The following is a 23,263-nucleotide window of genomic DNA, read 5'->3' on the forward strand; positions in this document are numbered from 1 at the left end:
ATTGGAGTGTGAATGGCACACTCACTTTGAAAAGTTGACCGGTCTGTGGTTCTTCAGTCACCTTTGAGCGTCATAAAATAATTCCACTGGAATACTCCCCTGCTTGATAAAGAGGCAAAAATCCTATTCTTCGTTTATTCGTCTTTTGATTTCGTTATTGAGTAACTGAGTGTGCATTGTTTCGATGTTTGTCACATAAGACTCTAGATTGTTGTGCCTTGATAATGCCGAATAATCCAGAGTACACTCTCCTCGGGTGCTTTATGGGTAGGAGATAAAGCAATCTCGCCAGTTCACTCCTTTTATTCAATGCCAGGGACGATGGGATTTACCAGAGGGCGTGACACGTCATGGACGGCCCCTCCCCCTTCACGGTATTTACTCCCTGGCGAGGTCACCGCAGAAGAGACAGTCCAGCGTGCCTATTGCGTTTTAGGAGCCGGGCAGCAGAGTCCTGAAGAAAGTTAATAGCGGGAGAGTCGCAAGCCACCTGCACGGGAGCAGCACGGGTCGCTTCTGAGGAGAGTAAAGGGGGAGCGAGTATCTGCTGAGCAGAGGTGCGCATAGCCGAGACCGGACACCGCTGGGATGCGGCTTTCCCCCGTCACCCAGTGACATGCCCCTGCCTGCAGCCTCAGGGGTCCCGCGGGAGCCGGAAGTCGTGTGACGTGCTGCGCCCGCTGCGGCTCCTCAGGTGAGAATGCGTGCGTGCGTGCGCCGCGGCGCGTATTGGTTCCCGTAGAGCTGCGAGGGGCTCGCATGCTTCCGCGCGCCGGCAGGTGCCAGTGGGGCGCGCGCTGAGGTCACGCCAGAACGTCGCGTGCAGAGGACCGTTGCACTCACTCACTGTAGCTCGGCGCGGACGCGCACTTCGGGTCTCGCGGCAGTCCATGTGGCGTGCGGGCCCCTGCGCTCTCTGACGGACGCCAGCTGCGCCCTCACGCGCGCACCCCGGAATGTTAACATGTTCAGGCTCCCTTCGTTCCATTGAGCACTGGGAATAGTGGTGTCACCTGCTGATTACATGGGGCTCGGTACTCACTGGGGCTGATTCACAAGCGCGTATTTCAATGGGAAAACCACCTCGAAAAACGCGTTGTGAATCAGGACTAGAGTGTGCATGCATGTGTTCACAGGGGGAGTTGAGCGAATAGGCGCTTTCCTTGATACTCACTGGCGGCAGCTAATGTGTGCACACGCAGGGTGAAAAGATCCCCCCCTCGCTGTCTCCAGTCCTAAACCTCATACTATTCACTTTTAGAAGCCCATGCATGCCTGGAAACGCGCATTCTGTGAGACACACGTCGAAGAGAGGAGAAAATTCAAGCAAGCCTCTTTTTCATAGCCACGGCCGCAAGTCCATGTACCGTATACATGATGATAACCATGATATCCTCATATACCCACTGACTATACAGCTGTGTATTTTCCGTTCGTACTTGGCGCGTGTTAATCAGTACACTTGCAATGGATTAGCAGTGACATTCTTTGAATATGTATGCATGTATGGTTTGCTTGTTAGGCGCTTATAGGGCAAGTAAAATACCGTTTAAAAGCGCCCACACACTTAAAGAGCAGCATTCAATTCGTTAGTTTATGCTGAAAGCGAATGCTCCGTGGTTCAGATAGTTGCTCTTGTTCAAACAGGCACTCTTTCAATGCATGTTTGCACTGGAGCAAATGTTGTACTCGCGCTAACACAGTCCCGTATTAGCACCAGGGTGAACTTTGACTTGGCGCAACAGTGCATTGACATAATAGGCTTTTGCACGAGGGCAATTTGGGCAATAATGACAATAGGGTGCAAAGTTGCACTTGCACCAGTGCGTGTGGTGGCTCTGGTCCCCTGTGCGCATGTCACACACGTCTGCGCACGGGAACGGTGCTAGGAAAGGAACTGCAGGCCAGCCTGCATTGGTGTCCACTGCATTGTTTCCGAGGGCGGTGTGCCACCCTGTTCACTGGCTCAGCGCAATGCTATGGGGCCCGCTGTACACAAACACGCGCACACGCCCGCCTCTCCAGACTCGCAGCCTTTGAGTCACCTGGATCCCGAAATAAAGCCCCGCATCAGTCGTGATATACCCGATGAGAATGCACTCGGCGCCGTTCCCGACGGGCCAGTGGCAGGCACGGCTTGTGTCTCGGGGCCTTTGGCTGCCTGTGGTGTTCTGCGGGCAGGTTTGGCTGGTTGCAGAGCCGCGCAGCAGGTTCTGCCAGTGCCTGGCAGCCCCGGGTATCTGGGATGCTGTTGGAGGTGAACGTGTTCCCGTCTGCTCCTCTGTGATGAGGGGAACCGGCTGGAACGCAGCCGTGTTTCGGATTTATTTGGGCATTTTTCTGCCCTGGGTTCCCCTGTGGCAGACCCACTGCGTCATCACACGCATGGGCGTCTCACCTGGAAGGGGAAACGCGCTCGGGCTCGGGTGCAGTGCACGCCTCATGACTAAAAGGGATGGATGGTTTGTGAAACCTGGCGCACAGCCACCCATGGGTGCACATGTTCCAGCCCACACATTGTCTGGGACAGCAAATCCAGACTGGCAGAGGGTGCAGCAGAGAAAGGGCAGGAAGAACCGAGCCAGGCAAGGTAGGCATGGTGCAGCTGAGAACGGGCAGGAGAGAGTGAGCAGCAAAGGTGGGACACTGCGGGCACTTGAGTGTGGGCAGCGGAGAGGAGCACTGCAGAGCAGCGGCAGATGAGCGTCGACAGAAGGGACTGGGCAATGGAGAAAGCCAGTCAAAAAAAAAGACTTCCTACGTTAGAAAGTCTTTCTGCAGCTCTCTCTATAAAAGATGTATGGCTGTCACTAGAGACACTTTGGGCCTGATTCCTGGAATATTTTGCACCGTGCAAAGTACTTTTCGCGGGTGCAAAGTGACTTTGCACTGCAAAAATACACTTTGCAGAATCAGGGTGGAGCAGTGTAAAGTGTCTTTTTGCAGCGCTAAGTGACTTTGCACTGCTCCACCCTGATTCATGTAACAGTGCAAAGTGTATTTTTGCAGTGCAAAGTCACTTTGCACTGTTCCATGAATCAGGGAGTTTGGTGGCAGTGCAAAGTCACTTTGAATCAGTGAAAAGTACTTTGCACCATGCAAAATATTCCATGAATCGGTCCCTTTGTGTGTCTGTCACTCTTTCCGTGGCTCTCAATAGAAAGACTTTCCCAGCTGTCACTGAAAGAGACATTCTCCAACTGTCATTAGGAAGACTTTCTCCGACTGCCACTAAAAGACTTTCTCCAGTGGTCTCTTGAGAAGATGTTCTCTTGCTGTCGCTAGCAGGGACTTTTTCCGGCAGTCACTAGAAGAGACTTTCGCCCGCTGTAGAAAGAAGAGACCTCCTTACCTTGAAATTACACCCCTGTCCTCTCGCCCCTCCTTCCCCCCCCCCGCTTTGCACAATGACTAGGACTCCCAGAGCTGCAGCCACCCGTTCAACAGAGTCCTTCCCAGTCCCCGGTTTCCTGTGTCTCTCAAAGGTGCAGAGTGAAGAAAGGGGTGCCCGGCAGAACCCTCAGACCCGGCCAAAAAAATCTCCTCTGTGTACAGTTTCAAGACACACAAAAACTGAGTGTGGTAATAACGTGCCAGTATTTCCGCATACCAGCACATTACCGCACCAGCACACTTCAATTTTGCCCGTAGGGTGGATGATTTACCTCCACCTCTGAGCTCTGAGCTGGAGGTATATCTGCCACCCTACCGGCAGAAAACTGCTGGTATTACCGGCCCGGTAACTCTGGTGCCAGTTTACCGTCAAATAGCTCCACGGGACTCCATAGAACAGGGATTTACTGGCATTTCTGCCACTCAGAATCTGCTGGTAATTCCAGCAGACCAAGTGGCAGAAACGTTCCTAGAGTTTGCCGGTACCCTGCCAGTAACAGGTAATGAGGCCCCTGGAAGGATCAGGGAAGCTGCTTGCCGTCCTGGTTGCTCAAGGACATGCAGCTTGTTATTGTCTGCTCTGTGATGAAAGATTGCTATTGCTACACACATATCAAGCGGTGTATGTATGCCTTGCAAGCGAGCATTGAGGAAATCAACTAAGCCATTTAAAAAAGAAAAGGGGTTTTCCTTGTGATTTGTTGTCTTGGAAGATTAGATCACTAAGTGTGGCGTGTGGGTGCTTTGAGTCCAAGTGAACCTATTGCAGCGTAAATCACACACACATTCACCCTTACTAGACAGATGTGTTGCATGCAAAGGGGTACAATTCACTGCATCAGAATGCAAATCGACGCGACCCTAAACGCCAGGGCTGGGCTATTGCTGGAGAGCTCTGCGAGCTGCTCGCAGTTATGGCTGCACTCCTTTCATTCTCACACACGACGCTGCCTGTGTGACATGGCCCTACTTGCGTTCCTTCTTCACCCATGCAAGAATCCATACTGTGTACATCCACAAACACTGGGGTTTAAACCCCTCTCAACAGCTGCCCCAGGCAAAGCCTCCTGCGTGGGTCTGAGTGGAGAATGTGGCAGGTGTGACTGGACTCTGCTTGTGTTTTCTTCAGCTTCAGGGCTGTACTGCAGAAGCAGTCCCAGTCAGGTCGGACTGGGACAAGAAATAGGCCCGGTCACCCAAAAAAAGTGGCCTGCCCCTCGCCTCATGACCCTTGACCTCTGACATCACTGTGATATCATTTGACCCCACCCCAAAGTGACATCCCGGGAAGCAATGAAACACGACCTTTCACCCCTTGAGAAAACAGGAAGTGTCATCAAATAGCATTGAACCTAAGTACACTAAATTACTGTGAATCCAAGCAGACGCCCAAGTCCAAATATGCATACAGTATCACCCAGCCTGTGTTGTTACTCATTTATCGACCTAAGAAGCATGAAAGGCTTTTTGAAAAAGAAAAAAATGGAAAAAATATATATATTTTTTTCCATCTTTTTTTTTTCAAAACTGTCCCAGGCATGGCCAGAAACCGGCCCCAACACCCCAGGGAGGAAAGGCCGAGCGGCCAATCCGACCCTGGCCCCAGTCCTTTTCATTAAAGCAGACGGCCCTGTATGGTAACCACCTCTATATATGGAGGGGCAGCTCCCCGCCGCGCACTTATACATTATGGAATGGACCTCCAACGACTTCATGCAGTAGGGAAAGGGAAACGCTTCTCAACAAGATGTGTGTTTAATCCTGCGCCCAGGCTCCATTGGCATCCTAGCACGGCCCGCAACTAGGGCAAGGATTTGATTTCATCTAATGGAGGGAAATGGGCTGCTGGCAGGGCCCTTGTGCTGATGGGCCGCTGGTGCTTTCCCCCTCCTATGCTGTCTCCTGTTGCCTGCACCATTGTGTCTGACTCTTCTAAGTGTGCTCCCTTATCAGTGCACTGTGATGAGTGTTGCTGTTAACTCGTGAGCAACGCCAACTTCCAATTCTACAGTCACCTCCCGCCCTCACCCCCCTCCGCTGCATGTAATGTCAGGGGTTGGGCCCTGGGGAAAAGAGGGGCCACAGAGGGTCTATGCGCCTGATCACACATACAAGCACCACCAATAGGGCGTCGACTTGCTCGAGCTCTTCTATTCTGGCACATGGGGAGACGGAGGACGGCTTCACCGTATCTGTGGGATGAAAGGCACGGGAATTCTAAATCTGCCCGGGTTCCCGTGCCTTTATGTGGCCTAGCAAAATGGCGGCCACCCATGCCACATTCATTTCCACGGATTGTGTCAGATTCCTGTTGGCACTTTGGGGTACACGAGCTGTCTCTGATTACTTTCAGCCTCTTGACGCATCCGAATACATTTGCTTACTCTGCCCACACCCCCTTTTTCTCAGGCCACATATTTTCAAATAGCACGCACGCAAGCATTCCTAATTTAAAATCAGACGTGTGTATTGGCACTGTGCAAGCATAGCGGGTAATAAGGCATGCGCGAGGCACACTGGATGCTACAGCGCACGCAGGAAAGGGGACTGTACCCCATCACTCTCGTTTTGAGACTTGTGTGAGGTTTTCCTGTGGGAGCTGCTCCATATATAGCAAGCGGAAGTGTTCCAGCCTGTAAAAGAAGGTGCTGGATGCGTGTATGAAAATACGGGTGGCATTTAGGAGCGGGTTCCAAAAAATACAAGGAGTGCGGCTGAGCTAATTGTTTGCTTTCACTAGACCGTGAACCTTGATGTGCAATTATGTAATGCTCGCCGAGCATGAGAGCACTGCACGGACCGTACACCCAAGGCACGGGTGGGGGGCGAGGCGACCCGAAGGAATGGGCTAGATACATGTGAGCTAAGCTGTAGCCCCTTGCCCCATGATGTGCCTTTCCTTGAAGAATGCGCTTTGAAGTCGCTACATTACTTCACGGCGACGCTTTGTGAGCATGCGCAGTAGCCCTGACACCGACTGTGGCAGTGTGGCTGAATGGAAGACCACTGTCAGTCCTTCCCCCACACGGATCGCGAGCGCCATCTAGCGTTCACATATGAGAGACAAAGCAATCAGCTCTATTAATGTTGCCATCAAGTTCTAATCGGCACGTGACCTCGTACCATGCTTTGGGGGGGATCGTGTCTGGTTCCACTTGAGTTGCCGCGTGACAGTAGGTATCTATCTGGGTGGCTGAGCCCGCAAAGGTCTTTGACTATCGAGGCTCCTCCCCCGGCATAGCTTCAGGTCTCCCTCTTCTCGTTCCTTCTTTTTACAGAGTCCCTCCCACCCCAAACCCCCGTACTTGATGTGTATTGGGCAGATGTTTCATAGTTGGGCAGTTTGAAGCTTTGAGAGAAGGTCATATTAGCGTTTCGTGCTGTCTGAACCACCACGCTAGGACATGGCACCAGCCGTATCATATGGTTGCGTTCTGATTTATGGGCACCGTTCTCGTAACTTTCAAAGTCTTGCTCAATTCCCAGCCCGTCCTTTGCAATCCTTAGTTGTTGCAGGAAACTACTTGAAAGTGTGCCCTGCTTTTGCATTTTTTGTGTATTGTTTTTCTACAAATCATCCGTTTCTGGTGGTCACCTTTAATGACAGGCCCTTCACAAAATAATTAACTATTGGCACTTTTGCCTTATTTAAGATCAGTCATTGTACACCAGGTATTTCAAGTCTAGGGTGGCCAGATGACCCCACGTCACCAGGAGACCACTTTCTAATCATTGCGTGGCCACTTATACTTAATTGGTATCCGGTGTCCAAAACCAATGTGTTTACTTGACTCTAAGCAAGATCACGACGCCCAGAAAGCATCACTTTCCTAACTGACAGCCCAGAGCGGGACACGTGGTGACCCAGTGACATGCCTTCACCTGGCCGCCATGTTCAGAAGAAGCCCGCCAATCAAACCGCGTATTGCTAAGCAACCGGCTTGTCGCAGGCCAGACGCTGTTCCTCATGCAGGAAGGTCGTTGCTCACACGTTGACACTATACCGCGCAGAAGTTCACACATGTCATCATATACACGGAGGGGTAAGAAGGCGTGAACGAAATCTCGAAACATTCCCAACATCTTGCAATCATCTGGTCACGGGTACAGAAGATGGAGACTTACCTTATTGCAACTTATATAGCGCATCGTTTTGCGCCGGGACGGCTTCTTGGCGCTTCAATACATCAGTTCAGGCAACCATGCATTTTAGGAAAGAAGTGGGGTTTGCTTTATCGGCGATTTCCCCAATATTCTCTAGTGAGGAATTGCATAACAAAGAAGGAGTGTCCTCCAAATCTGGAGACTAGTGTGTGCTGTCGGAAGATGGAGTGGCGTCCGCGTAATCTACCACAGTGGACATGACGAGCGCGCCCTTCCGAAGCCACCAGACCCACGGGGGGCTCCTATAGTGGCTCTTAGCCGATGCATTAACAAGTCTGGCTCATAGGCGATGCATTAACAAGTCTGGCTATTAGGCGATGCATTAACAAGTCTGGCTCATATGCGAAGCATTAACAAGTCTGGCTCATAGGCGATGCATTAACAAGTCTGGCTTATATGCGAAGCATTAACAAGTCTGGCTATTAGGCGATGCATTAACAAGTCTGTCTCATATGCGAAGCATTAACAAGTCTGGCTCATAGGCGATGCATTAACAAGTCTGGCTTATATGCGAAGCATTAACAAGTCTGGCTATTAGGCGATGCATTAACAAGTCTGGCTCATAGGCGATGCATTAACAAGTCTGGCTCATAGGCGATGCATTAACAAGTCTGGCTTATATGCGATGCATTAACAAGTCTGGCTATTAGGCGATGCATTAACAAGTCTGGCTCATATGCGAAGCATTAACAAGTCTGGCTATTAGGCGATGCATTAACAAGTCTGGCTCATAGGCGAAGCAATAACAAGTCTGGCTCATAGGCGATGCATTAACAAGTCTGGCTCATATGCGAAGCAATAACAAGTCTGGCTCATAGGCGATGCATTAACAAGTCTGGCTCATATGCGAAGCATTAACAAGTCTGGCTATTAGGCGATGCATTAACAAGTCTGGCTCATAGGCAATGCATTAACAAGTCTGGCTATTAGGCGATGCATTAACAAGTCTGGCTCATATGCGAAGCAATAACAAGTCTGGCTCATATGCGAAGCAATAACAAGTCTGGCTCATAGGCGATGCATTAACAAGTCTGGCTCATAGGCGATGCATTAACAAGTCTGGCTATTAGGCGATGCATTAACAAGTCCGGCTATTAGGCGATGCACTAACAAGTCTGGCTATTAGGCGATGCATTAACAAGTCATGTTGGAAAAAGAATAAAGTAAAAACAATGGTTGTGGACATTGGCGTATGGCAAAATTGTATGGACACACACCCGGGTCAGTATTTTGTATATTCCTGCAGTTGTGATTTTCTGAAAGGTCCACATTCCACGTGTGCCTTCCCTGCAATTGATTTTTGCGGCTTTCATTCAATCTGATGTCGAGAGCCCCAGGTGAGAGCGCAGCCTCTGTGCTGCTCTGTATTTCTCTTGCGGCGCCTGCGCGCCTCTTCCGCGATGCGCCATTTCATGGTTGCTATCGCTTGCAAAGGTGCGCGCGTTCATCCAGTCATTCAATCATGGCCGCACGCTGATGTTTATTACTAGGCGGGATGTTATCCTGGAACATCCTTGCGATGCACAGCTGAACGTTGCGAGGGGCTCTGGGGTGCGCAGGGGCACAACACCTTTGCCTTGCAGTTCTGGGGTGTGCAGGGGCTGAACGCCTTTGCCTCGCAGTTCTGGAGTGTGCAGGGGCGCAACACTCCTGTCCACATCCCCGAGGGCTTCTGTGCCTGGGAGAGATTTAGACAGTTACAAGTTCAGACCGGTTGGAGCTGCTAACTGTATCAGTTACCTCAGAGCAAAGTGCAGTGCAAGTAGCTGAAAGGATATTATTGGGAAGCCTGTTACAGCGTCAGTGAACAGATAGCAACCAATCAGCAAAGCCCATCGTACGTGTGCTGACATTAGGACATTTAAGTGCGCTGCTGGTATATGTTGGGATCACCCGTGCATGCGGGGCTATGCTTTACATAGGGTGACTATATCAGACCCATGCTGGCATTCATAGGGTGTCAAGAGCGCACTTGTCATATAATGGCAACCGCTGCTCATATGGGTTTAAAAATAAGTATATACGTTGTCGGTACTATGTTTATGGTGGCATTATGGAGGCATTTGATAGTACAGCCGAAACCTTCTGGCTTTGCCAATGCCGGATTGGTTTTGGGTGTTTGGTGTAGGGGGAAGTTGGGAGTGTAGCATCCCAGCGCTTCCCCGCCGTGTCCATCTTTGCGGCGCTGCCTGGAGCAGCAGGGTGCGCAAGGTAGGCGGGGGCTGGGGGGGGGGGGCAGAGAGATCGCCTCCAAGAGTCCCAGCTGTTCCAGCGGCCCCGCCTTTGCCTCGCAGTCCTGGGGTGCGCAGGGGCGCAATACCTTTGCTTCGCAGTCCTGGGGTGTGCAGGGGCGCAACGCCTTTGCCTTGCAGTTCTGTAGTGTGCAGGGGCGTAACACTCCTGTCCACATCCCCGAGGGCTTCTGTGCCTGGGAGAGATTTAGACAGAGTTACAAGTTCAGTCCGTCTTCACGCATTAATGAATGCTCCAACGCACAAGACCGAAGGACGACTACAAACTCACAGGATTGGTCAACCATGCACAGGGACAGGGGCAACGTTTCTGTTGCTCCGCATCCCCACCACCTGCAGATTTTTAAAAAATAAAAAAAATGTAACGACATTAAAATACCCGGCAAAGAGAAAGGTGGCCAAATCGTACCACCGCTCAAATATTCAGTTTGTGTGCGGCGTGCACTGACGCGCGTTGCATTATGGTTGTGTTAAGATCTTCCTGTTTGTGGCAGCGACTTCATGATTCAATCTTTGAGAATGAGGATCGACGTCACTGTGGCCTTCCCCTCTCTTAGTTGTCCTCGCAGATCAGGAGTGGGGAGGTTGAGGAAGGGAGCGTGCTGGGTGGGTGCCATCCATACTTACATGACACGGCATGTTCCTTTACATAGCCCGTCACCACTCCACACCTCTTCCATTGATGCCCTGCTAACTCAAAAGGTTTGTGACCTGCCGCTGTGCCTCTCATCCATGTTTTCCATGCAGCAGTGGCTCAGTTAAGGAGGTCTGCTCACCACTCATCCATGTCCCCCATGCCGCAGTGTCTCAGTTAACGGGGTCTGCTCACTACTACTCCTTGTTACCCACGCAGCAGCTGTTACTCCATTTTCCACACGCACCAGTGGTTCAGGTAAGGGGGCCTGCTCACTGCTCATCCATGTCCCCAACACAGCAGTGGCTAGTCAGGGTGGTTTGCTCACCGCTACTCCATGTTACCCACGCAGCAGTGGCTCAGTTAAGGGTTTCTGCTCAACGGCTTCCATGTTCTCTGTGCATCATTGGCTAAGTTAAGGGGGTCTGCTCACCGCTACTCCATGTTCCCCATGCAGCAGTGGCTCAGTTAAGGGGGTCTGCTCACCACTACTCCATGTTCTCCATGCAGCAGTGGCTCAGTTAAGGGGTTCTGCTCACCACTACTCCATGTTCTCCATGCAGCAGTGGCTCAGTAAAGGGGGTCTGCTCATCGCTACTCCATGTTCCCCATGCAGCAGTGGCTCAGTTAAGGGGGTCTGCTCACTGCTACTCAATGTCTCCCACGCAGCAGTGGCTCAGTTAAGGGGGTCTGCTCACCGCTACTCCATGTTCCCCATGCAGCATTGGCTCAGTTAAGAGGGTCTGTTCACCGCTCCTCCATATTCCCATGCAGCAGTGGCTCAGTTAAGGGGTTCTGCTCACCACTCATCCCTTTGCCCTAGGCATCCGTGGCTCAGTTATGTGGTCCCACGCTCGTCAGTCGGCTTTGACTTTGGAAGGTGGAGAAGATATTGGAAGTCACAGGACTTTCTAGCTCTCTGACAGAGAAAGCAGCAGAATGTTGTTCGTACTTGTGGCGCCTGTGTGGTGTGCAATAGCGCCCCCTTTCCACTGCTGCCCATGAACACAATATAGAACTGTACATGGGTATGTGTCAACTACGAGGGCGTGTTCCCATCAAGGTGTCATGACTGACATCATGGACATCATCTCCACTCAGAACCCCCGAGATGGAAGACGCCCCCCAGTTAGTATTTTATCTTCTGTGGAGCTCTGCTTTGGCTGGGGCGGCCTGCAACAAGCACCTTTCTGTATGAGCCAGACAGGACTGCCGCTGTTGCTGGATCCATTCCGCCTCCATCTTTACTGAGGGCAGATGCTCTTGCTGAGGTCGAGCTGTATGAAGAGCTGCCAGTGGTCCGGCTGCACTGCTAGGAACGGAGCTTTGAAGAAACACAAAGCAAAGAACCTTTACGGTGTCTTCAGCCGTTGCCGGACCAGAAAAGATCTACATTTAGATGTATTTATTTATTTGTTTATTTGTATCGCGCACCTCACCCAAGGGTATCTGGGCGCATTCTTAGGAGAACAGTTAGTTACAGCACGGAGAGACGTTCCATTCCATTTTTAAATACAGACAAGTTGCAGATAAGTGAGACATTACGACACAGTGGGTACATTGAGATATATAGTATGATGGGACTTACATGGCCGTGTAGTTGCCCTAGTGGGCGAGGACATTAAATGAGTTAGTGCTCCTGTATGAAGAGCCACGTTTTCAGTTTCCTTCTTTCTTCAGTTAGATGCATCAGTTGTGTACATTTGTGGTCAACGGCAGCCGTACACAACCCTAGGAGAGGGCATGTGCACTGTTACTCATGTAATAATTAACATTTGGCAAACAGCCTCATAGAAGAACCTGGGTGTTGCCTTTGCACACCCTTTAATCTGTTCATTCCAGCTCGCCTCTCAATCACTACTCCAGAATACGTCAGGGATGTCCCATAGGCCACTGGAAGGGGTGACCACTCTCAGAGCCGGCCCGTCCCAAATAAATGGGCCCAGCCATAGCCCAGCAGCAACCAGACAAGACAGACAGGCTTTTGCCTCGCTCACTGTTTAGTGTGCACGGTGTAAGCATGCAAATGGCAAGGGACGTTTGCCTGAGAGGACAACACATCCAGAGATAACCACCAATCATGACTGTCCACCTAAGGAGGCTTGGTCAGGCTGGCTAGCATTCTGATTGGTTAGCTGACGTCACAGGGCTACACATATCAAACTGCACATGCTGGGGTGAGATAGGGTCAGGGGATCTGGCCCAGCAGCTGAATCGCCAACTCCCCACATGCCAATTGAAGCTATTGTGTGACCTGTAAACATTTGTGTGTGTCTCTGCACCTCATTTCAGCCATCCGCAACAAGTGGGACTTCATAGCAACATGCCAACTAGAGCAATCAGTGCCGGATATAGGTGCTGGCAACACCCCATTCGACGGGCTTTCTTCAAGCTTAAGTGTTGTTTGTGTGTTTTTTGGATGGGCCATGAGGTGTATAGATGGTAAGCATGGACGGACGGACGGATCGATGACCAGATGACGCATGCTGGTGAATGTAGGGTCCTGTTTGAACAGCCTAAATTAGCACTTTTCATGTACCCCTCTTCTCTGTGCATTTGTTCTGCCAGATAGATAAAGGAACTTTTAGAAAGACCTAAAAACGGGGAACATACCTTTGCGTGATAGCTTGGTCCACTTGTGCTTACACAGAACAGAAAACACAGGTCGGCATAGTTCACAATCTTTTTCAAGTCATTGATTGAATTGGCTTTTGAGCATATCAAACACAGAGCTCCTTCAAAATACGCAAGGGAAGGCCCGGGTTTTTGGGGACATCATCTCGCATCGTAGGAGTCAGTAAGGCATCGCGGGTGTGTTAGAGGATATTATATCTCACCCTAAGAGCCAGGAAGTAATTGCCTGGTGTGTTTGGGGATTTCGTCTCTCACCCTAAGAACCAGCAAGGAATCACCCGGTGTGTTTGGGGACATCACCTCTCACCCTAAGAACCAGCAAGGAATCACCCAGTGTTTTTGGTGACATCATCTCTCACCCTAAGAACCAGGAAGGAATCGCCCGGTGTGGTTGGGCTTTGGGGACACTATTTCTCACACTGAGAGGCAGGAAGGAATCACCTGGTGTGTTTGGGGACATCATCTCTCACCCTAAGAAAAAGAAAGGAATCGCCCATTGCGTTTGGGGACATCTTCTCTCACCCTAAGAGCCAGGAAGGAAATGCCTGGTATGTTTGGGGACATTATCTCTCACCCTAAGAGCCAGGAAGGATTTGCCCAGTGTGTTTGGGGAGATTATCTCTCACCCTAAGAGCCAGGAAGGAAATGCCTGGTGTGGTTGGGGACATTATCTCTCACCCTAAGAACCAGGAAGGAATCGCCCGGTGTGGTTGGGCTTTGGGGACACTATTTCTCACACTGAGAGGTAAGAAGGAATCAACTGGTGTGTTTGGGGACATCATCTCGCACCCTAAGAAAAAGAAAGGAATTGCCCATTGTGTTTGGGGACATCTTCTCTCACCCTAAGAGCCAGGAAGGGATCGCCTGGTGTGGTTGGGGGTTGGGGACACTATTTCTCACACTAAGAGGCAGGAAGAAATCACCCGGTGTGTTTGGGGACATCATCTCACACCCAAAGAGCCAGGATGGAATCGCCCGGTGTATTTGGGGACATGATCTCTCACCCTAAGAGCCAGGAAGGAAATGCCTAGTGTGGTTGGGAACATTATCTCTCACCCTAAGAGCCAGGAAGGAAATTAATGTTGTGTTTGGGCTTTGGGGACACTATTTCTCACACTGGGAGGCAGGAAGGAATGACCTGCTGTGTTTGGGGATTTCGTCTCTCACCCTAAGAACCAGCAAGGAATCACCCAGTGTTTTTGGTGACATCATCTCTCACCCTAAGAACCAGAAAGGAATTATCCATTGTTTTTGGTGACATCCTCTCTCACCCTAAGAACCAGGAAGGAATCGCCCGGTGTGGTTGGGCTTTGGGGACACTATTTCTCACACTGAGAGGTAAGAAGGAATCACCTGGTGTGTTTGGGGACATCATCTCTCACCCTAAGAAAAAGAAAGGAATTGCCCATTGTTTTTGGGGACATCTTCTCTCACCCTAAGAGCCAGGAAGGGATCGCCCTGTGTGGTTGGGGGTTGGGGACACTATTTCTCACACTAAGAGGCAGGAAGGAATCACCTGGTGTGTTTGGGGACATCATCTTACACCCAAAGAGCCAGGATGGAATCGCCCGGTGTATTTGGGGACATGATCTCTCACCCTAAGAGCCAGGAAGGAATTGCCCAGTGTGTTTGGGGAGATTATCTCTCACCCTAAGAGCCAGGAAGGAAATGCCTGGTGTGGTTGGGGACATTATCTCTCACCCTAAGAACCAGGAAGGAATTGCCCGGTGTGGTTGGGCTTTGGGGACACTATTTCTCACACTGAGAGGTAAGAAGGAATCACCTGGTGTGTTTGGGGACATCATCTCTCACCCTAAGAAAAAGAAAGGAATTGCCCATTGTGTTTGGGGACATCTTCTCTCACCCTAAGAGCCAGGAAGGGATTGCCCGGTGTGGTTGGGGGTTGGGGACACTATTTCTCACACTAAGAGGCAGGAAGGAATCACCTGGTGTGTTTGGGGACATCATCTTACACCCAAAGAGCCAGGATGGAATCGCCCGGTGTATTTGGGGACATGATCTCTCACCCTAAGAGCCAGGAAGGAATTGCCCAGTGTGTTTGGGGACATTATCTCTCACCCTAAGAGCCAGGAAGGAATTGCCCAGTGTGTTTAGGGAGATTATCTCTCACCCTAAGAGCCAGGAAGGAATTGCCCGGTGTGTTTGGGGAGATTATCTCTCACCCTAAGAGCCAGGAAGGAAATGCCTGGTGTGTTTGGGGACATCTTCTCTCACCCTAAGAGCCAGGAAGGGATCGCCCGGTGTGGTTGGGGGTTGGGGACACTATTTCTCACACTAAGAGGCAGGAAGGAATCACCTGGTGTGTTTGGGGACATCATCTTACACCCAAAGAGCCAGGATGGAATCGCCTGGTGTATTTGGGGACATGATCTCTCACCCTAAGAGCCAGGAAGGAATTGCCCAGTGTGTTTGGGGACATTATCTCTCACCCTAAGAGCCAGGAAGGAATTGCCCAGTGTGTTTGGGGAGATTATCTCTCACCCTAAGAGCCAGGAAGGAAATGCTTGGTGTGGTTGGGGACATTATCTCTCACCCTAAGAGCCAGGAAGGAAATGCCTGTTGTGTGTGGGCTTTGGGGACACTATTTCTCACACTGGGAGGCAGGAAGGAATGACCTGGTGTGTTTGGGGATTTCGTCTCTCACCCTAAGAACCAGCAAGGAATCACCCAGTGTTTTTGGTGACATCATCTCTCACCCTAAGAACCAGAAAGGAATTATCCATTGTTTTTGGTGACATTATCTCTCACCCTAAGAACCAGGAAGTAATCGCCCGGTGTGGTTGGGGGTTGGGGACACTATTTCTCACACTGAGAGGCAGGAAGGAATCGCCTGGGTGTTTGGAGGCATCATCTCTCACCCTAAGAGCCAGGAAGGAAATGCCCAGTGTGTTTGGGGACATTATCTCTCACCCTAAGAGCCAGGAAGGAAATGCCTGGTGTGGTTGGGGACATCATCTCTCACTGTAAGAGCCAGGAAGGAATTTTCTGGTATGTTTGAGGAATTTTCAGGTGATTATGTAGACTTTGGGGCCGATTCATGACATTTTTTGCACGGTTCATATTGACTTTGTACTGCTGAAAATTGACTTTGTACTGCTCACACAAACCCGGATTCATTGAACTGTTCAAAGTGCGTTTTTGCTGTGCAAAGTTCTTTTGTACTGCAAAAATGACCATGCACTGACTTTGCACGGACTTTGCACTGCAAAAATACGCTTTGTACAGTACAGACGCTCAGTTGATCAACCTCAGAATGATGAAGGGCTCGTGCAGCAACTGTGTGCTGGCCCATGATTGAGCTCTTAACTCGCTGAACTATCTTCCCCTAATTAAGCAACAAGCAGAAGCTGTGGACATACACATTCTCACAGGGCAAAGTCCGCTTTTTCAATCCAAAGCTCCAATCGCAAGCTTAAACCAAAAACCAATGTCATCTGAAGGTAGCGCCCCATCGGCACTACTTTGTCACCTGTAATCATCGTCTAGACACCCCTTTCTTTATTTGGCATAGTGATTCGGTAGTGTATGGCAAACGGTGAACCGCTTCGGCGACACTGGTAAGGAAACCTGGACGCCGGAGGAACACCCAATAGCAAAAGGGCCGTATGGAGCCTGGAGGCCTCCAAACTAAACATTTGACCTGTGTAAAGCCGCGAGCCCAGCCTGTAGGTGAGGTAGAGGTGGGTGTGATCACGTTGCCACTTACCCAGGTACTCAAGGCCGGCAGCCTTTTGGGTAGCCTTATTCCAAATCTGCAGGATCCCGCCCCACTACCCGCGGCTGCGTCGCTGTAGATATCCAGATGTGCGCACGCAGCCGGGGATACCGCGCACTCTCCGATGCCCAACTACCCACTTCATTCTTCCAGGGCATGCAGAGATCCTCCACCCTCCAGTAATGCCAGCCCCCTGCGTCCCACTCACTATTCTGCAAGGCTGGCACGTGGCGTGATAGGAGGGCAATGTTCAGATGTTTTCACAGCTGTGTTCCATGAGAAACAAGGACATCCTGTACATACAGTCCTAAACGGAAGCTCAGGGTATTTCTTTTCTTAAAGCAGCACGTTATGCACCTTGCCTTACCACTGCTTTCTCTCCTCTTCCAATCACCTAGGCTTCTATGTACGTAACCCTGTGCTTTTGCTTTTATGCGGTTTGTTGAGGTAAAAAAAAAAAAAAAACCTCAAACTCATGCAATTTATCAAGGGTTTTATGGGGGGAAGTTGAAGAATCAAGAGCCTCTGGGGTGTCCAGAAAAGATGAGTGCCTCTGGCTAGTTCAGTGTCATGACGATCAATTAAATGCACACATGTGCGCAATTTCCTTAACCTTTTGTGGCCATTTTGATTTTGAGCAAAAAAAAAAAAGCAGAAAAAGATGAACGATATGCTGAGGTAGCACTTTGGAAGAAGGCAGTTGCGTTTGCGTAGACCATCCTTTAATCAAGCCAAGCCATTATAGGACCACCCCATTGCAGTCTTCAGAAAATGGCGCTCCCCTACGTGGTGTTCAGCATAATATATTCTGTTCCCTGGGTACGAATGTGTGTCCTCAATCCCAAGGAAAACATGTAACAGAAACTGTAAGGGTGGGAGGATTGGGGGCACTGGGATTGTGAGTACTTGTGGCTGCAGTGTCAACCTGTGCCCCTAACACTGCACCAACATCATCCATACTGCTTCTCACAGTCCACACACGGCATCTCACAGCCCCCACATGGCATCTCACAGCCCCCACACGCCATCTCACAGCCCCCACACGGCATCTCACAGCCACCACATGGCCTCTCAAAGCCCCCACACGCCATCTCACAGCCACCACATGGCATCTCACAGCCCCCACATGGCATTTCACAACCCCCACATGGCATCTCACAGCCCCCACACGGCATCTCACAGCCCCCACACAGCATCTCACAGTCCCCACATGGCATCTCACAGCCCCCACACGCCATCTCACAGCCCCCACATGGCCTCTCACAGCCCCCACATGGCATCTCACAGCCCCCACACGCCATCTCACAGCCCCCACATGGTCTCTCACAGCCCCCACACGGCATCTCACAGCCCCCACATGGCCTTTCACAGCCACCACATGGCCTCTCACAGCCCCCACACGGCATCTCACAGCCCCCACAAGCCATCTCACAGCCCCCACATGGCCTCTCACAGCCCCCACATGGCATCTCACAGCTCCCACACGCCATCTCACAGCCCCCACATGGTCTCTCACAGCCCCCACACGCCATCTCACAGCCACCACATGGCCTTTCACAGCCACCACATGGCCTCTCACAGCCCCCACACGGCTTCACACAGCCCCCACACGCCATCTCACAGCCACCACACGGCCTTTCACAGCCACCACACAGCCTCTCACAGCCCCCACATGGCATCTCACAGCCCCCACACGGCATCTCACAGCCCCCACACGCCATCTCACAGCCACCACATGGCCTCTCACAGCCCCCACACGGCATCTCCCAGCCACCAAGCCACCACATGGCCTCTCACAGCCCCCACATGGCATCTCAGAGCCCCCCCCCAAGGCATCTCAGAGCCCCCCCCCAAGGCATCTCACAACACCCACACGGCATCTCACAGCCCCCACACAGCCTCTGCGTTCTCCAACAATTCCCCAGTGCACCCGCCTTCGCTCTACATCCTGCAGCCGTCATACTTAACCCCACATCACTGACGCTGCATCTCACTAAACCTATATCTTTAACACATCCTGCATTTTGAGGGTCTCACACTGCACACATTTCATTCAAGTTGCACTTCATCACTTAGACAGTTGTTCACACTGCAAGCCAAATCGCTTGTGCGCACCCACAACTTCCAAACGATGTCATGTAGCACTCATATCGCTCCCCACAACCTTTTGACGCTCTCCTGTCGCACACTCTCCACCCTACAGCACTTACTACCCCCACAACACCCACACTTCACCTCACTTTATTCAAGCTACAAAGAACAACACGTGCACAGTATTGCACAGAAACTGCACGTTGCTGCCCTTACACCAGATCCAAAACACACGCGGACACACAACCACACAGACACACCTCTCCCAGCATTAACATTGTACTTTAAGCACTGAAACTGCATCTCGCCTCAATCACGTGGCACCATCAGATTTTGACAATGCCGCCCGCACCCAACCCCCCTCTTTCAAATGCCCCACGTCTTAATTTTCAATAATACATTTGTGTGCACTCGGGGTAACAGGCTGAGGAGCTCCAATGCATCGACAACTTTACTGGTTAGTGATGCAGGGGTTACGTCATGTCCTGTGTAAAGAGTTGGGACGCACACAGACACCAATACTTACTGACCTCGTGGTGCTGGGTCCAGGAACAGCAGCAGTGAAACACAGCAGTAACACTGTAGTGCAAGGTGGCTCACTTTCGTAATAGAAATGAATGGGTTTATAGCAGCCTGTGATTGCAGGTGAATAAGTGTGCAGGTTTGGCATCTATAGCAGTAATTGCCACGACCACAGAACGAATTCTTCACCCCCTGTAATTTACATATCATAAGAATCTTCTCTGAGACTGGAATTAGACTCTAAATTCAAATAACAGGATGGCCTTATTTTGTAAATGCTTGAGATGTAGGCCTACTAATGGGACTGGCACGGCTTGTCTCTAGTGGTTCAGCTCCTAATATTCTTTCATGCCACCACAAGGCACATGACTGCCAGTTCCATAGGTCCCATATAGGCGCGTTAGAATAAAAGTCATGTGCTTTTGGGTAATTGTGTGATATTTGATGCATGATGTGACCAATGAACCACATCTGTCATAGGTTGTTTGAGGCTTACAGTCTCATGAAATAATGAATTAAATACTTTTACTTACACGAAGTAGTTCTTTCTGTCACAACTCTTAGCATCACAGCGGAACTGGTGCCTTTTTTTATAAACATCCCTCTTACCCATTCCATTTACTTCAGAACATTGAAAACCTAATCCCACCCACTGGGGCCCCAACCTGTAGCCTGCCGGCTTCACAGAGATCTCTGCAGAAGGTACATTAACCTTCTGAGCGATTTTACACAGTAACGTTGCGCCACGATTGACTTGTGCCGGCCTCCCAGTTCTCCTGTGAGAATCCTTAATATGGACATATGATCTCTTTTTTAGACATCTACACACGCATGTTGGTAACAATGTATGTAGGTTGTTTGCAGCGCTTATTATGAAGCACAGCTGTAGTGCCGTTGGCATGGGAGGAGCCTTGTTTGGAATCTGTTGTTATTGGCCATGTTGCCTGATCCACTTCTTTTGTTTTATTAGATCTAGAAGCAACACAAAGAAGAGAAGATGGATTGGGGAACACTGCACGGAGTCATCGGAGGAGTGAACCGGCACTCCACCAGCATCGGCAAAATCTGGCTCTCCGTCCTCTTCATTTTCCGGATCATGATCCTGGTGGTAGCTGCAGAGGCTGTCTGGGGAGACGAACAATCGGATTTCACATGCAACACTCTGCAGCCCGGATGCAAGAATGTCTGTTACGATCACTACTTCCCAATTTCTCACATCAGGCTCTGGAGCCTTCAGCTGATACTGGTGGCCACTCCTGCTCTCTTGGTGGCCATGCACGTGGCTTACAAGAAGCACGAAGAGAAGAAACAGCTCAGGAAGAAAAAGAATGGCTTGCTAGACGCCTGTGAAATAGAAGAATTAAAACTCAGAAAAATCCGTATTGTGGGCAGCTTGTGGTGGACCTACACTACAAGCATCTTTTTCAGGCTTCTCTTCGAGACCGTGTTCATGTACCTGTTTTATTTCATGTACACGGGTTTCCACATGCCACGCTTGGTCAAGTGTGATGCCTGGCCATGCCCCAATGTGGTGGACTGCTTCATCTCCAGACCCACCGAGAAGACGGTTTTCACAGTTTTCATGATCTCTGTCTCTGGAATTTGCATGGTGCTAAATGTGGCTGAATTATGTCTACTGGTCTTCCAAGCCATGTACAGGCGAACTAAGAAGATTGCAAAGTACCACAAAGGCAAGACGGTGACATTGCAAGAAAAGGAGCAGAACGAGATGAACGAACTGTACTCGGGCAGCTGTCAGAACACTGTCTCCAGCGTGTCCAAACTCAAGTGACACCAGGTGGCAAATTAAAGGAAACTTTGATGCCAACATCACTTTATCCAACTCTATTCCCAAAGTGCATTCATAGTAATTTTTATATGATTTAACTAGTAGATGATAAGAATTAAATTAACTAACAGAGGTACTGGTTTGACGTTGTTTGCCGAAGCCAAACCTGAGATCTGCAGCTGGTCATCAAAATCTATTGAAATCTGCAATATGACAATGAAATGGAAGCAACACGATTTCCATAGTTGACGATTGGGAGAATTGTGTCTGAAATGAAGTCTCTGCAACCTTTTTCTGACAAAAATTCTAAGGGAAAACTAGAAAACATTTTCCTGCATGTTACTGTTACAGGTGTGCTGAAAGAAATTGTGATTCCAGTAGTTTGCCAAACCCAAAGTATTTCTTTTTTAAGGTCTTGTTATTTAAAATGCTATGCAGTTTACTGGAATAGCCGGCGGTGATCTAGAGCAGAGTGCAATTTTCTAGAAGTAATAATAGTGTTTCAGTATTATAACCGATAGCATGTCTATTGGTTAGTTCTAGGATGCTGCTTTCAATGTGCTGCCAGATTTTATTCCATTTCCTAATTTGTTTTAGAATGGCAATGGTTACTTGACACGATATAGACTTTGTTTGACTGCTCCTTTTATATGAAAAGAGAAAACAAATATTGTGAAAATGTGAGTATTTTGAAATGTAGGCACCTTAAGTTTCTCTCAGAAGTGCGCACAATTCTTCTTCAAGCCCGCCAGCCTCCAACTATGGCATTAGACTGAAGGGGGCCTGACTTCGTCCCATCTTCCAACCCCAGTTTTCTAGATATGGAGATATGGGTGGGTAATCGTTTGAGAAACAAGTGAAAACATTATCAAAAACAAAATGGTAGAATGAGGCTGATGTGAAACAAGTCTTTTAAAAAACAATTCAGAGGTCATCAATTAAACTGACCCAACGAAAAAGAGGAAAATGCTAAAGTATGGCTGTGCTACAATATGAGCATAGCAATTACCATGCTGTCCAACGAACGCCACATGTTTACAAAAAACATGAACAAACTGTATTTCTAGAAACATGTTTAGAGAAAAAGTCTGAGATCGGAGCAAATCTAGCAGCAGTTTTACTGAGCAATAAGTTCTATTCCTTTTTGCAGTCCGTGCCACCCAGCTATCAGAAAGTATGTGATCAAAGGTAGCTTTATTTTTTACTTGACATAGTTGATTTTTCTACATTTTGGACATTGTGTTGATAATTGTCTAGGGTTCCTGTGGGTGCAAAAGACTGTTGTTCAAGGACTCTTAAGACACTTACACATTTACGCGCCTTAGCAAAGAAAACGTAAAGGCAGCTAAACTGTAACAGCCAAGTTCAAGAACATGACAGCAGCTGCCTGTTTCAAGAGACTGAAAGTGAAATGACCACTGTTGGTTAGAGCCTGAAGATGGAATGGAACGTCCACAGCTAGATCAACTGTGTGGTCAATCTCTTGTGATCGGTGTGAAAGGGCTTACACCTTATGCCTGTGAGTATTTGAAGCTGTCACTGCCATTGACACTGCCGCAGGCGCTTGGGGAAATGGTGCAGGCACAATAAGACATGTTGCTTCTTTTTGTGTACTAGGTTGGAGCGCAAATAAATAAATATACCTTTGTACAAACGCTTGTCTTCTCAGTATCAATAGTGTCTCTGTTCTGTTCTAATTCCCAAAGGCATCTATACATGAATTGTTTTAAGATTTGGAAGACAAGGAAAACGCCAAAGTAAATAAAAGGTGCTTTCCACAAGACCCCTATGGCCAATAGGCTTATACACTTAACATTGATCCTCAACTGAAGGCGATGTTTAGATAATATGTACTGCAGGTAAAATTCCTAAAGTTCTCCCACCCCTTCTACTGTTTAACCAGCATATTCAGCACATTTGTGTTATCAAACACAATAGAAATAAGGTTATGGACTTGTCAAATAATTCCGGTGAAAATGCAGCTTGGCTGGTTTTTATCAGTACTACATATATAATTGTCTTAGGATGTCTGTGCATTGGGCACTGAG

At 49.4% G+C, this 23,263-nt stretch overlaps 1 protein-coding gene across 2 annotated transcripts; it reads left to right on the forward strand.

The window, feature by feature from the left end:
• The first annotated feature begins 388 nt into the window (after positions 1–388).
• Positions 389–22,870, forward strand: LOC138528318 (gap junction beta-2 protein-like). 2 transcript variants are annotated; one of them, XM_069639819.1, is made up of 2 exons: positions 389–694; positions 20,397–22,870. In XM_069639819.1, the coding sequence occupies exon 2, from the start codon at positions 20,424–20,426 to the stop codon at positions 21,216–21,218; it is 795 nt and encodes a 264-aa protein (XP_069495920.1). In that variant the 5' UTR covers positions 389–694; positions 20,397–20,423; the 3' UTR covers positions 21,219–22,870. The 2 variants fall into 2 exon arrangements, with proteins under 2 accessions (XP_069495920.1, XP_069495922.1); XM_069639821.1 differs by lacking the exon at positions 389–694 and adding an exon at positions 2,455–2,590.
• The last annotated feature ends 393 nt before the right edge of the window (positions 22,871–23,263 follow it).

Source organism: Ambystoma mexicanum, chromosome 7q (assembly GCF_040938575.1).
Source record: "Ambystoma mexicanum isolate Mex_15411 chromosome 7q, UKY_AmexF1_1, whole genome shotgun sequence".
Lineage (NCBI taxonomy): Eukaryota > Metazoa > Chordata > Amphibia > Caudata > Ambystomatidae > Ambystoma > Ambystoma mexicanum.

Excerpts from the sequence above, each read along its gene's own strand:
- LOC138528318 (XM_069639819.1), top strand. The coding sequence starts at position 20,424 with ATGGATTGGGGAACACTGCACGGAGTCATCGGAGGAGTGAACCGGCAC.